General features: G+C 34.7%; 1 protein-coding gene across 3 annotated transcripts in view; it reads left to right on the top strand.

Moving 5' to 3' along the window:
• Positions 1–14,205, top strand: part of LOC150075847 (N-acetylneuraminate (7)9-O-acetyltransferase) — a 156,865-nt gene that overhangs the window by 135,764 nt on the left and 6,896 nt on the right. For all 3 annotated transcript variants that reach the window (XM_090388141.1, XM_090388140.1, XM_090388142.1), the window contains 2 exons: positions 3,154–3,231; positions 13,187–13,279. In XM_090388141.1, coding sequence (XP_090244267.1) covers positions 3,154–3,231; positions 13,187–13,279 — 171 coding nt within the window. The remainder of the gene's footprint in view (positions 1–3,153; positions 3,232–13,186; positions 13,280–14,205) is intronic.

Raw genomic sequence — 14,205 nt, 5'->3', positions numbered from 1 at the left:
AGCATCATGGCTTACTCGAAAAAGTTATTTCTGATGAAAGTGGAGTTGCAATCGAAGAAGACTATAACCATTGGAAAGAAACAGTTTTGAAAAAAATTTTGGAGGACTAAGAGTCCAACGACATATTCAACGTTGATGAAACGTCTATTTTTTAAATGTTTGCCGAAGAAGACACTGACTTCTAAAGGTGATAAATGTTTAGGTGGTAAAAATAGTAAGGAGAGAATTACACTCTTGGTTGCAAATATGACTGGTAATGAAAAACTGAATGTTTTTAGAGTTGGACTACAACAAAAAAACCTTGAATGACAGGAGAAACTTTTGAGCAGTGGATTTTAAATTTTGATAGAAAGATGACGAAAGAAAACAGAAAAATCACGTTGATTGTCGACAACTGCCCTGCTCATCTTCACTCGGTAATTTCGAAACTTACAGGTGAAGCTTGTTTTCTTCCTTCTGAATAATTCGTCTTAACTGCAGCCAGTGGACCAAGGCATTATCAAGATACTGAAAAAAATTATACTGAGAATAGAAACCAACCAACCTATAGATTCTATTATAGATTTGTGGACGTGCATATCAGAGTTGGCGAAAATGTGGAGTCAAGATGTGATGGAAACAACGATTAAGAATTGTTTCGCAAAAGCAAGTTTTGCTAAAATGCTAATTAACAGAGATAAGATGTATGAACTACTAGAAGACATTGAGCAATCTTTGGAAGGGTTCCAAGCGAAGTTTGATCAGTGGAGAAATTGTTCTTGATGAATTTTTAGGATTTGATAACGATGTCATAGTAGCTGAATATCTGAGTGACTCCAACATTTTGGAGCGTATTTAAAGAATTAGTGACAATATCAACGATGAGTTGGATGAAAATGAGGGCAATGTTAAACCTCCCAAACAAATCTTAGCAGCATTTGAAACTTTTCATCAAGACCTTCAGTGGGAAGAAAATGTAACAGGAAATATATGAGTGTTTAAAGTTTAAACAAATGCGAAAATTTTTATGAACGGTGTACAGTAGAATCCAGTGTACAAAAAAAAAAATAACCAAATATTTTACAACATAATTCTTAAGTGTACTAATAAATTGTTTTAAAATATTAGAAAATTTTTTCATTCCCACTTTCCCATATTTCCGAATTTTCAAGTATTTTTCATTGTTGAAAAGGTCATATTTCTTTATAACAAAATTTCTGTATAATGAATTTTTTCTAGGGAATGATCGATTTCGTTATATAGGGATCCGATTGTATTTTGAAAATGACCATGGGCTGGAATGGGCCTGTGGACCCAGAGACTGCCCACCCCTGGTGTATTCTATACTATATACTTGTATCATATTGTTGAACTTGTAGTGCTTTTATACTAATCAGCTTATCACAGTTTTCAGCAGGAAAGAAATATTGTCATGAAATGCAATGTCCAGATTCAAATTGAACATAGCAGAATTAACTTACTGTTAATTTTGCTATGTTAAATTTGGCCTAGCCTGTTTATTGTTTGTGCATTTAACAATTAGTTTTGCAGTATGGCTGTTAGCAGGTTATAGCAGTGCAGTATTTCTTGGTGAAATAAAAGAATGCAATCAGACAGCAGCAGCAGTGGAAGTAGTGATTTGGGAAATTAATGGTTGCAAAGCATTTTAAAAACATTTTAGATTATTACACAGGATGTATTACCACAAGAATTAGCACATATGAAATCATTAATGTCTCCATAAAAAAATACTTGGAATTATATAGAAAACATTGAGCATGCCTCAAACTGTGTGAAATAGATCCAACTCATAAAACATGCCAAGAGTATCCACATGCAGTATTCAAGCATACATACTGTTCCAAGTTGAAAAACTTGCATTGTGGCTGTGTTAGTTGTTGTGATTTGATCCTATGATGTCATGATTCTGAACATTGTAAACTTTGAGTGGTTCCCTTCAGTAGTCCCTACAAAGAAAAAGTCTAGAGGAGTCAAATCTTGTCACCTGAGTAGTTACATTAGTTTTCTGATTATTCCACAGATTTTGCATAATTTTAAGTATTTGTCCAAATGAGTGATTTTACCATTTGTCAGCATGCTTTTTATGTTTTCAGTCATTTGTGCTGGCGCACTATGATCTCCGTTGTCAATGCGCCAATAAACAACAAAACAACCAACCAACCAGTCATTTGTTTGAAACATCAAAGCAGTGATATACCCTGCAGTTGTGTACTGTCATGTTTAAGTGTTCATGTGTAATTTTACTTGATTTGAATAAAAACTTTTTAACCCTTTTGTGAGCGTACACACACAGTTTGTTTCAACACAGTATTAGCAGATTGTCTGTATATGTACGGACTGTCTTGAAACTCTGCTGGGACATGCTGTCATTTATTACTTGTAATAGTAATAGTAGCCATTTTCATATTTATGAAAGTTTCAAAAATGAGCATAAGATGATAACTATTCAACAAGGCTCAAGATGATATGGGTTTATATAAGCTGAAATTGAAAAAAAATTATCTGGAATTCAGATCTTCCAGTCCAGTTGAGCTGTTCATAGTGTCAGATGATACAAAGAAGTTGACAAAACTAAATCAAATAATACATGTATACCTGTAGATATTATTGCATAAAAAAATGACAGTGAATTTTATGTTTTTATATATATTTTTTACATTTTTAACAGAATTTTGATTTTATTTTTGACAATTTTGCTCTGCTATTGGGATATAAAGTCAAAATAGGGAAAAAATATTTAAAAGCATTTATGTACACAGTTACTTTCAAATTTCTCAAAAAAACTCACTTCAGATGGTGTAAATACTGCCTGGAAATTCACTGCCATGTATAATTCGATTGAATAAGATTTGTTGCAGTTTTATATAGGTATTGAACTCCTTTATGAATTTCATTCCTCAATGCTGAAACTTTTGGATATCAAAGAAATATTTTTCTTAAAAAATCTGGTTTTATGCATGTATTTTGTAATGCAGTGTAATTCTATCAAAGTAAATTGATCGGCTTGTATGATGACGTGAATAATGTTATTTAAATAAAGTGCCTTTGAATCAAAGTCAGTCTGTTAATTTTAAGATGGAAATATATACATAATATTCTAGTGCATGTATTCTAGCTGTACTAATTATTGTAAATAAACTTCTCTCTTTCCAGATATATGCCACGTTTGCCTTTTTATGCCGAAACAAACCAGAGTGCAACGAAGTCCATCCATATATTTCCTTTGTTCCTGTAAGTATTATATTTTTATTTATTTATTTTATTTATTTATTTTTTTGGTGTTATTAAACATAATGGATGATTTCAGCTTGTTTAAGTTCATCATTACAAATATCAAAATTTTCCATTTCTGTTTCTCATTACTTTGACTTGACTATATAATGTTTCTCATTATATAGTCAAGTGCATGCCACTCTGGTTGAAGGTGATCTAATTTTATTGGAAGACTGTTGTCAGGGTAATATTTTTTGTAACTGTTGGTAGCTGTATCAACTTATGGGATGTATGGTGATTCAACGTCTCTTATAATTGTCATCACAACAGTAAATTGCTAATATTTCTATGAAATTAAGCTACAGAGCCCTCTTAGAATGAATGGTCTTGTCGTAAACAGGAATAGTCAAGTGCATACCACTCTGGTTGAAGGGGATCTAGTTTGTTTTTTTTTTGGGAGACTTTATTGTCAGGGAAATTGGTAATATTATTTTGTAATAAATATAGGTGGACCAGAACCAGGGTGTGTTTGCCGGAAGCAACAATTGATGATGTTACCAACAGATTGTCAGATTTTAAGGGAGGGCAAAGAGAGCATTATTATTCGTGTGTGGACTAACAATATTAAACAAACACAAACTGACCATTTGTTTTATAATTATATGACAATGCTAATAAAATTCCATAAGTTAGGTCAGAATGTGTATGTGTCTGCAATTCTGCCCAGACACAATAAGTGGGATTATATGCTTGAAAGCCTTGTGGATGAACTCAAGAGGGGGGAAATTTTTATCACCGTGGCAGGCACTTGTAGGTAAAAGGCATTTATTTTGTATAGATGGTATTCATTTGAACAAAGTTGCTGCAAGGATTTTTGCCAGTATCACTGAGGATACCTTAAGGGTTTGGGGAACTGCTATTTAGGGGAGAAAGGTAACATAGATCCTTCTTTATCTGATGATATGGGTCAAAGTAATGTTTGCACTCACCTCAAGAATTCTTGTTTGTTGCCACAACAGCTGATGTTGGCAAGATGTTCTGAGGGTAGCAACATTTGAGATGAAGATAGGGAAACAAGCATAAATAACTTCAAGGGTAGAGTTAGAATAGTAAACTATACAAAAATATTTAGTCTTATCTGTGTCAAGAATCAAGAGTGTTGTGAATAAAATGGCTGAATTTGAACTCATTAGAACAATTAATGCTGACATAATAGAGCTAACAGAAACATGGTGCCACCTGGAAATTAAGATGATGAGTTCCACTATGGTATGTATTTTGGAAAGACAGAAGGGGTGGTGGTGTCATGCTTCCTATCAAAAGCAGCCAGACTGCAAAACGAGCTTTTGCTGAGTCTAAAATTATGTCTACCAACATAGAATCTGTGTGGTGTGAGTTATTTGGAAGCAAAGGAAGCAAATCTACAGACCAGAAGATTGTGAAGAGAGTCTTTACATGCAAATGGAATGGGCAAGCAAGAATGAATATCTTGTAATGGACGACTTCAATCTTCCCCAGATTGATTGGAATAAGTGGGGAGGACTCACGATAGGGAAAAATTTTTCTAAATAAACTAGATGATTATTATTTGTACCAACATGTCAGAGATAATACTAGGGGTGAGAATATTCTCGACCTCATCATTACTCATGAATTGGATGACATCACAGTGCTTAAAATACAGGAACCATTGGCAGGTAGTGATCATGCAGTTGTCAGTTGGAAGATGAAGAAAGATGTTGCAGTGGTTAAGGGTAAAGCGACAGGTTTTAATTTAAGAAGAGGGGACTTTCACAGTTTAAGACGCTATGTGGCATCTGTTAATTGGGCGGATTGCAGAGTAAGGACGAATAAACTTGAATTATGGAATACAGTAAACCCTCGCTTTTGGGAGACTTCATTGTCAGGGAAATTGGTAATATTTTTTGTAATAAATATAGATGGACCAGAACCAGGGTGTGTTTGCTGAGTGAAGATTGCAGAGTAAGGGCAAAAATGCACTTGAATTATGGAATACAGTAAACCCTTGCTAATCCGGATTAGTGAAGCAAAAGATAGCCAGAAAAGGCAAAAAAACTTAGAACACAAATAAATGGAAATTTTATTTAAATTTATTTAAGTGGCAGTGCTGATGGAAGGGGAAAAAAAAATATATATCACTGTAGAGCCTTTATTTAAAAACTGTAAAAAGAAATATTTATCCATCGATGAATGCATAAATATTGTATTTTTATAAATTTATCAAGTGGCATTGATGTGCAATGCCAATGCAGTTGTTCATTGTTGTGAATACCACTTAAACACAGCTTCTTCCAGCAACACTTCTTTAGGCTTTTTAATGTCTGTCTACTTGATACACTACTTTTATCACTCCTATTTGAATTTTAAAGCAAATGCCTTTATAGATTCTTTTTGTTTTTTAATATCTGACAGTCTGTTCGCCAATACCAAATTCTTCAGCAATCCCCCCCCCCCCAGAACACCGTTTTCAAGTTCTATCACTTTGAGCTTGTTAATGATAGTTAAATTAAAATGTTTTCTTTATATTTCACTTTTCAATTCTTTAGAATCCATAATTATATAAAATGTTAACTTATGTACATATACATGTATAAAGAAGTACCCAAATGAAGCTATATAAGCTATGAAATCCATCCCACTCAGAGTCAACAATGATACCGAACAACACGGAAGACAATATAATGTTTAAGTTCCATCGCTCTCTGTGCAATAAATCAGCGCATGGTCAGAGTGACTCATCTGCCTTCCTAAATCCCATTTATCTTTCAAAGTACTTAACTGTGAACAGACTTTTTCATATTTTGATCCAGATTAACTGTAACTGGATTAGCAAGGCCTGTACCTCAAATGAAGCTATAAACACACACATACCATTAAAAAATATTGCAGGGAGGAGGATGCCAAACTGGATGAATGTGGAGCTGGCCAGTCAAATGGAGAGAAAAAAACATAGTATGGGATTACAGAATGATGAAAAGTACTGAAGCCTACAACAGCTACAAGTTGATTTATAATAGTACCACAGATACTGTTAGTGCAGCCAAGGCTGTGTATGAGAAAGCAATAGCTAAGAAAGCAAAGAAAAGGACAAGGAATTTTTTCGTGTATGTGAATACAAGGATAAAAAAAAAGTGAATCAGATCAGACCCTTCTTCACTGGGTGTGGGAAAGTCTTAAACAACCCAGCTGATATTGCAGATGAATTGAACAGGTATTTTGCATCTGTCTTTACTGATGAAAGACCCTTTGTGCTAAGAAGAGACTGTGCAAGTGAGGCTGAGTCATATGAAATTAGTGATTTCGAAATTACAGTTGACTCTTTATTAGAAAAACTTACAAGCATAAAGGCAAGTAAAGCTCCTTGAGTTGATGGCATATACCCAATAATTTTGAGGTAGGCCGCCAGGGAGTGTATTGAACCATTGAAGTTAATTATGAGGGCATCTTTGGACTCAGAAGAAGTTCCTTTGGATTGGAGAAGTGCCAACATATCACCAATACATAAAGGCAGTTCTAAAAGTGAGGTAACTACAGACCAGTTAGTCTGACTTCAGTGGTAGGGAAATTCTTAGAAGCAATGAGTAAGAGTGCAGTACAGGGACATTTAGAAAGATATGGCATTCTGAATAATACACAACAGGGAAAATCATGTTTAACTAACTTATTAAGCTATTTTGACACAGTTATTCAAGCTGGATGTAGAGGACAATTTTGACAAAGTTTATTTGGATTTTAACAAGGCATTTGAGAGGTTACTGTATAAACTGGAACATGTTTGGATTACTGGAAAAATTCTAAGATTGATTGCTGGGTGGCAGCAGGGCTAAAGGTTGTGATTAAATGGATATTCTTTAGATTGGTGTAAAGTCAGAAGTGGGTTTCCTCATGGATCAGTTCTTGGACCACTGTTTCTGATTTTCATAAATGATGTTGATGATGGGATAGAAATTTTGATGTCAAAACTTGCAGATGATGTAAAGGTTGGTAGAGTAGTTAATGATCAGTAACAAGCAGCACTTCTTCAGGATGAACTGAACAGGCTTCAAGAAAAAGAGGGGGAGGGAATATGATTTTACTCCACAAAAAATAGTTATCTCTGATATCATCTCCTTAGACAATATTGAAGGCATCTATATCAAAGCTAAAGTTTGTAACATAACAGTGCAACTGGTAGGAATCTACCTACCATCCCCTGTTAAAAAGACCACCTTACAGGGCATAAATTCAAATTACAGAGGAAAAGGTTTAGACTGGATTGTAGGAAGTTTTCTTTTAACCAGCAAGTCATTGATTGGTGGAACAGGTTGTCTTCACAGGTAATTAAAGCTGACAGTTTGAATAAATCCAAAGGTCAACTGGATACTTACGTGAGGAAGGAAGGGAAGCAGAAACTTTGTATTTTTTGATATACTCTCTCTCTCTCTCTCTCTCTCTCTCTCTCTCTCTCTCTCTCTCTCTCTTTTTTATTTGTTGGGCAGTGCAGCAAATGCCTATGGCTTCCTTGCACTATATGGCTATTACTGTTCCAAGGACTTTCAGTGACTTCACGTAATTTTTTTTTGGACTTGACAACATGAAATATTTCAAATTTGGAATAACTGAATTTCACATACTGGCAACCCAAACATTTCCAGGATTTAATGAAGTAGTATAGAAGTAGAAAAGCTGAATTCTGTTTACAAGACTGGTTTAGAAAAAAACAGATAATTCAAGAAGCTTATACTTAACTTTTCTAGAATTATGTCACAGTTCACAATATTTACTGATAGTAATATGGTAGATGTTATGGACAGCTCCTTTCTGATAATTAGGGATGTCCATACTTCATGATGATATGTACAAAACTTAAATAATGAAATTGCATGATTGTGTTTTGGGCCCATTGATAGTGCAGCGATTGTACTGAAGTTTCAAGAAACTAAAATTTCTGTTCAGCTTTTCATCTTTCTAAAGGTTTTGTTTCCATTTCATAATAAGGTTGTTACACTACACAAGGCAGTGTCTTCTGGTACTGATACAGTGCAGTCATAGCAATAGCAATATTTATATTTCAATGATGGCTGAGTGTATAAGTGGGAACTGTAAACAGTTTACTTATTTCAGACACGTGGAAAGAATTTCTTTGGTTTATTTAAATTACATTAAGTGTTTAGTAATGGTTAGAATACTTTTGAAATATACCAAAAGTAATCAAATAAAGAAGCAAAGTACTATTTTAACATGAGTATTACTGAAACAGTTTGAGAAAATAACACTACACTGCATTATGTTTCTTTGCCATTCTTGCTTGGGAATAATATGGTCCTTCCTGTGGCAGAACTTGAGCTTACGAGCTTAGAAATTATTAAGTTTATCCATGAGTTGACCTAAAGTAACTGTTATTGTTTTTAATTAAATAACATTACACATTGGGTGAATCCATTATTCATTATCAAGTATGCAATACTTGATACGACTATTTCGGATCATCGTCCCATATTAATAGTAATTGAAAATGAAATAAATGAAGCAGAGATCATGCACTCTTTCAAATCTGTCATTCCAGACTCTCTCAATAAGCTTTGTCACAACCTGCAGCAGTCAACTTGGGATGGAGTGATCCTGAAATTGTGACAAAATGCTTTTTTAAGCATATCCTAAATAGCTATGAAAAATACGCCATATATCAGAATCCCAGGGAATAAAAATACCACCAGGCCAAGATGGAAAATATGCTCGTTCATCTCAAATAAGATTTGTAATATATTAAAGAAAAGAGACAACCTTGCAAGAATTGCTAGAGCAACAGGAATCGAGGCAGATAAAATTAAATACACAACGTACAGAAACAAAGTCACAGGCTGCATTTGGTCAGAGAAAAGAAAATACTATAGTTCTCAACTTACAGGTATAATAACAAGCAAGAAAAAATACAGTTTTGAACAAGCTATTACAGGAAGGAAACTGAAATCACGGAACTACATTGGAGATGTAGTTGAAAATGAGGTACTCATTTCAGTTGATGAGCTAAAAGCTACTGCCTTCTGTAACCACTTTAACTCAAGTGCGAATCATCGCTTTCAAGATGAACTTGACTTCAGAGACAATGAAATGAGAGAATCTGTCAAGTACTCAATCAGAAACTCTTTTTTTTTCTCTCTCCCCTCTCAGATCAAGAGATTTTAGAAGCAAGACATCAGTTGAAAGAAAAGGGAGCCCCTGGCTTTGATGAAATATCTCCTTCTGTGCTGAAAAAGGTCCTTAGTGCAATTCTTACATCACTGAAGTATATATTCAATCTCTCCTTTCAATCTGATAAATTCCCTTCTCAATTCAAAAAAGCAATAATCTGTTCCAAAGGGAAACCATTGTAACTCTAACAACAACTTTTTCCCAATAGCTCTACTCTCAGTTTTTGCAAAACTAATCGAAAAAATTCTTCATAGCAGACTCATGGGTTTTCTTGAAGTAAATCAGCTCATCCATCAACAACGGTATGCCTATCACTCAAAAAGATCCACCGATCTTGCAATTGTTGACTTCTGCTCAAGGATCACTATGCTATAGCACTGTTTCTTCACTTAACTGAAGGTTTTGATTGCATAAACCATAATATTCAACTTAACAAACTCAATAATCTTGGCTTGAGAAGGAAAATTAACCTTCTCCTTGAAGACTACCTTACTGATCAGCCGTTTGTCGTAAGAACAAATCAGTCAAATCTGGAACAACCGACATCTGTTATTTCTCCAGTGGAGTACATCAAGGCTCACTTCTCGGACCTATCCTGTTTGTTCTTTACATCGATGAATTTCCCTCTCTTCTTCCATCTTTTCATGGCATAGTGTTATGCTGATGATATTTCCATCCTGATCAAAGATAAAGACCCTAATCAGCTTCAACTCAAAATCTCTGCCTTGCTCTCTGTGATGTGTTGGCATCAAAAGAATCAGCTTATACTGAATTCAGAAAAATCAAAATATATGGTGTTTAGAACGAAAAACAAACCACTAAATATTTATTTCAACATAACATACAAAGAAAAACAACTTGAAAGGGTGAATGAAACCAAGTTTCTCGGAATCTGGCTAGATGATAAGCTAAGTTGGGTAAAACAAATAATAACCCTACGAAAGAAAACTTCGTCACTAGTGGGAATTCTTGCCAGGGCCTCTGCCTAGGTATCTCCTTCCCTTCTCAGACTAGTATTTTTTTCTTTAATTCAGCCGTACCTCACCTATGGAATTATCTCACGGGGCACCATCAGCCAAGAAAACCTTGCGAGAATCAACTCCAGTCTCAATTGATGTGTTTTCATTCAATTTTGGGCCTTCCCTGGAATGCATCGGTTAGTTCGAGATACAAGGAAGTGAGACTCCTCAGCATCTATCAACTGCTACAGAAAGCCGAGGCGGTCTTTGTTTACAATGCTTTGAAGACACCAGAGTTTCCTACTCTCTTCAGATCCATTTTCATAACCATAGGAGAAGAAATATTGTACGATCTAAGAAATGAGGCAAACCTGAAGGTTCCACTTTTCAGAAAAGCCATAGGTCAGAAAAGTATAAAATACAGAGGCGCTAAAACCTGGAACAAAGTTCCTGCAAAAATCAAAAATGTCATTTCACTCAACTGATTGAAGAAACTACTAATTGAAAAAACATCACCACTTCCACTCAACTCCTGCATTTTAAAAACTCAGAGGAAATCATTACCAACATGGAAATAATGTACAAATGTAAAAGGAAGCAGTTGGCAAACAGTTTGTAAATTTCCATGCATATATCTCATAATTTTTCTTTTCTCTCATCATTTACTTGTAAAAATGTTCTCAATGATATTATAAGTAGTGATAGTTTACAAAGTCTTCTGTAAAGAATTGTACAAAAATCTCCAATTTATTTCTGTTGGAGCATCATTACCTGTACAATTTCAGAACTGTATATTTTTAATGTTATTCACATCGTTTTTTAAGGGAACGTCTCCTAAAAAGCCATTGACTTATGCATTTTTCCTCCCTTTTTTGCTGTTATCTCCCAAAAAATGTAACATAAAATAGGGATAAATAAATTATTATTATTATTATTATTATTATTAAAAAGTTTAAAGCATTGTTGTGACTGGTTTTGGACCTATTTGGATTGCTCATTAGACAACAGGTAAGCTTAGTGGATTTGTGTCATTTGGTGAATAAATATAACAAATACAAATGTATAAAACAAACTTGCAATCGAAAATGTAACTTTCATTATAATGTATAATAAAATTCCTTCATTGGGCCAGCATGGCCTACAAATGTGGGTTTTATTACATGCATAAAGAAATCTGTTTTCAGTTGTGATTTTTTTCTTCCAAACATTGCTTGGCTGCTTGTTTAGATTTGATACATTTATTCAATGCTCAACACAAAGTTGCTGATTGAGGCTACCTGTTCTCTGATGAGTGACCCAAATAGATCCAGAACCAGTCACAACAATGCCTTTAAGTTTTCAATGAGTAACAGTTCACCCACTGGGTAATGTTATTGAATTAAAATGATGTTAATTACTTTAGGTTGGATCCTTTAGAATAGAGTCATTTCTAAGTCTGCCATTGTCCCAAGAGCAACAATGAGGGACATCCCCAGGCAGTAATGACAAGAAAACATAGTACAGTGTAATACAGAAAACATAATACATAACACATTATTTTCCCAAACAATACCAAAATGACATTGAAATAGGACCATTTACTTAATATCAAGTGGGCTTTGATGGGCTTTCAGAAATTGCACACATCTGGAGATATGGATTGCCATGTTATCTTCAGGTCAGAGCATAGATAACATGTCAGTTAATCGTGGCATTTCATCTGCAGAGATAACAAATTGATGACTGTCTTCAGATAGTCATAGATTTGTTATCTCTGCAGATAAAAACCATAAATGACAGTACATCACCTCATCTTGCAGATACTTGAGTTTGTCAGGTACTGGGGGGGGGGAGAAAGCACTGGGGGAGGAGGAGGATGGTTTTCAGTGTTGAGCAAGCCATTTCAGCACACATCTGGTCTGGTGGTGTGGCATATCATCCTGTTCCTCTCACTGTCAGAGAAGACTATGATCATCAATGTGCATATGTGGTCAGCAGTGATGATCATAGTCTTCTCTGACAGTGAGAGGAACAGGATGATATGCCACACCACCAGACCAGATGTGTGCTGAAATGGCTTGCTCAACACTGAAAACCATCATGCATAGGGGATCCATTATTTATGTTGTTGCCACGCACATGCTCATCCATTGGCATGATACAAAAGGAAACAGGATTCATCTGACCATCACTTCCAGTCATCCGCTATCCAATTGAAGGGTTCAAAGAGTCAGATGAGACATAATATCCGTGACACCATTAGAAGGGGTTATAGAGTCTGTTGTCTGTTCTTTGCTATCCCTGCAGTCATCTCATGTTCATCCATCTTCAATTTCACATTACAGGTTTTGCACAAGCTAGTTATTTTGCCCTTGTTTTCCAACCTTCATACACTCCTGCAATAGGTTGAGGACAGCCTACTAGATGCTGTTTCACATTTCCTCCATGCCTTATTGAAAGTCAGTAATATCATAGCCTCTTCCCATATACACCACATGCCAGTAATGTACACACCTGTGCACTGACTGTTAACTGAGTTCACTTGTCTAACTTTTATTCCTTTGGTTCAGTAACCTGCTCCCATTAGGGTAGGTAGTTCTACTCAGTGGCCTTTCAGTGTATATATTTGAATATTGAGCACTTGAATCTTTAAGCTTTTGTTACTGTCACTAATAGCATAAAAATGATGTAAGTAAGATTAGGCAAGAAGATAAGAATTCATGAATTTCAATATCTTTTCACTGTATATGGATCACCTAGTTTGACTTGTCCATATTAAAAAAAAAAAATAAGTAAATAAATAAATTTGGATATGTTGAGATTTTCTTATCTTTTTCTTTCAGATAATCTCTTATGTTACACTTCGAAATATTAGTGGTCTTCTAAGGACAAGGTATAGCACATTCTTTGCATGGTTTGGAAAAATATCTCTTGAGGTAAATGTTTTAAAAAGTTTTTGAGACCTATGAAAAGAGTTTTTTTCTAGTTTGGCTGGATTAAGTTATTTTCATCCTGTTATGTGATTCAAAATGCCAGGTAGTCACATCATTATGCATAATATTTATTATTAACACTAACAATCCCTTTTAAACATGTCTTACATTTAGAAGATTGAGACAAAATCCAAAATGATCCCTGAATGAATCCCTTTGCTATCTGTAGAAAAGTCTCCCCTTTAAAATATGATTAAAGTGATCAAAAACAGGAATATATCATCAACTTATATTATAATAAGCCCTGAGATTTATAAGATCATTGCATTTCTTAACAATATTTTTCTGATTGATCTCAGCATAACTTTATGCTTCATCAGTATTGCCAAATTCAAATTATTATCATTTTTGTTCTATACATATAGAAAGCAGAACATGTGCATTTTCTCATTAAGTTTGGAATAAACCCATCTCTTTTAGAATATACTATCATAGGTAGTTTACTGTTTGAGGACACTGTTTTTCTTCCAGTCTTAGAGTTTGAACTTATGCTCACTGTAGAAACAAAAACCTTATCTATGAGTCACCCTAAAATTGCTAATATTGTTTTTAATTGAATAACATCATCAAGGGGTGGAGTCCCCCCAGTGTTTGGTGTTGGTCCCATTGTTGTTTTCTATATTCATCAATGATATTGATGGAGGTATATCAGGCTTAATGTCCAAGTTTATGACTATACAAAGGTTGGCAGGATTGTTAACGACAGTATGCTACTGAAATAAGATCTAGAACAGATGTGCTGAGAGGTGGGAACTGAAGCTTAACACTGACAAATGCAAAGTACTTCATATGGATAGCAGCAACCCAAGAGTAACATATTAACTGGCAGTACAGTAATACCCCGAAGTTACGCGATAGGTGGGTCCGAC

The sequence above is a fragment of the Mastigoproctus giganteus genome, chromosome 13 (assembly GCF_048544385.1).
Source record: "Mastigoproctus giganteus isolate SK-2022 chromosome 13, ASM4854438v1, whole genome shotgun sequence".
NCBI lineage: Eukaryota > Metazoa > Arthropoda > Arachnida > Uropygi > Thelyphonidae > Mastigoproctus > Mastigoproctus giganteus.
The sequence above is the reverse complement of the archived record's forward strand: the minus strand, read 5'-3'. Positions and strand labels throughout refer to the sequence as shown.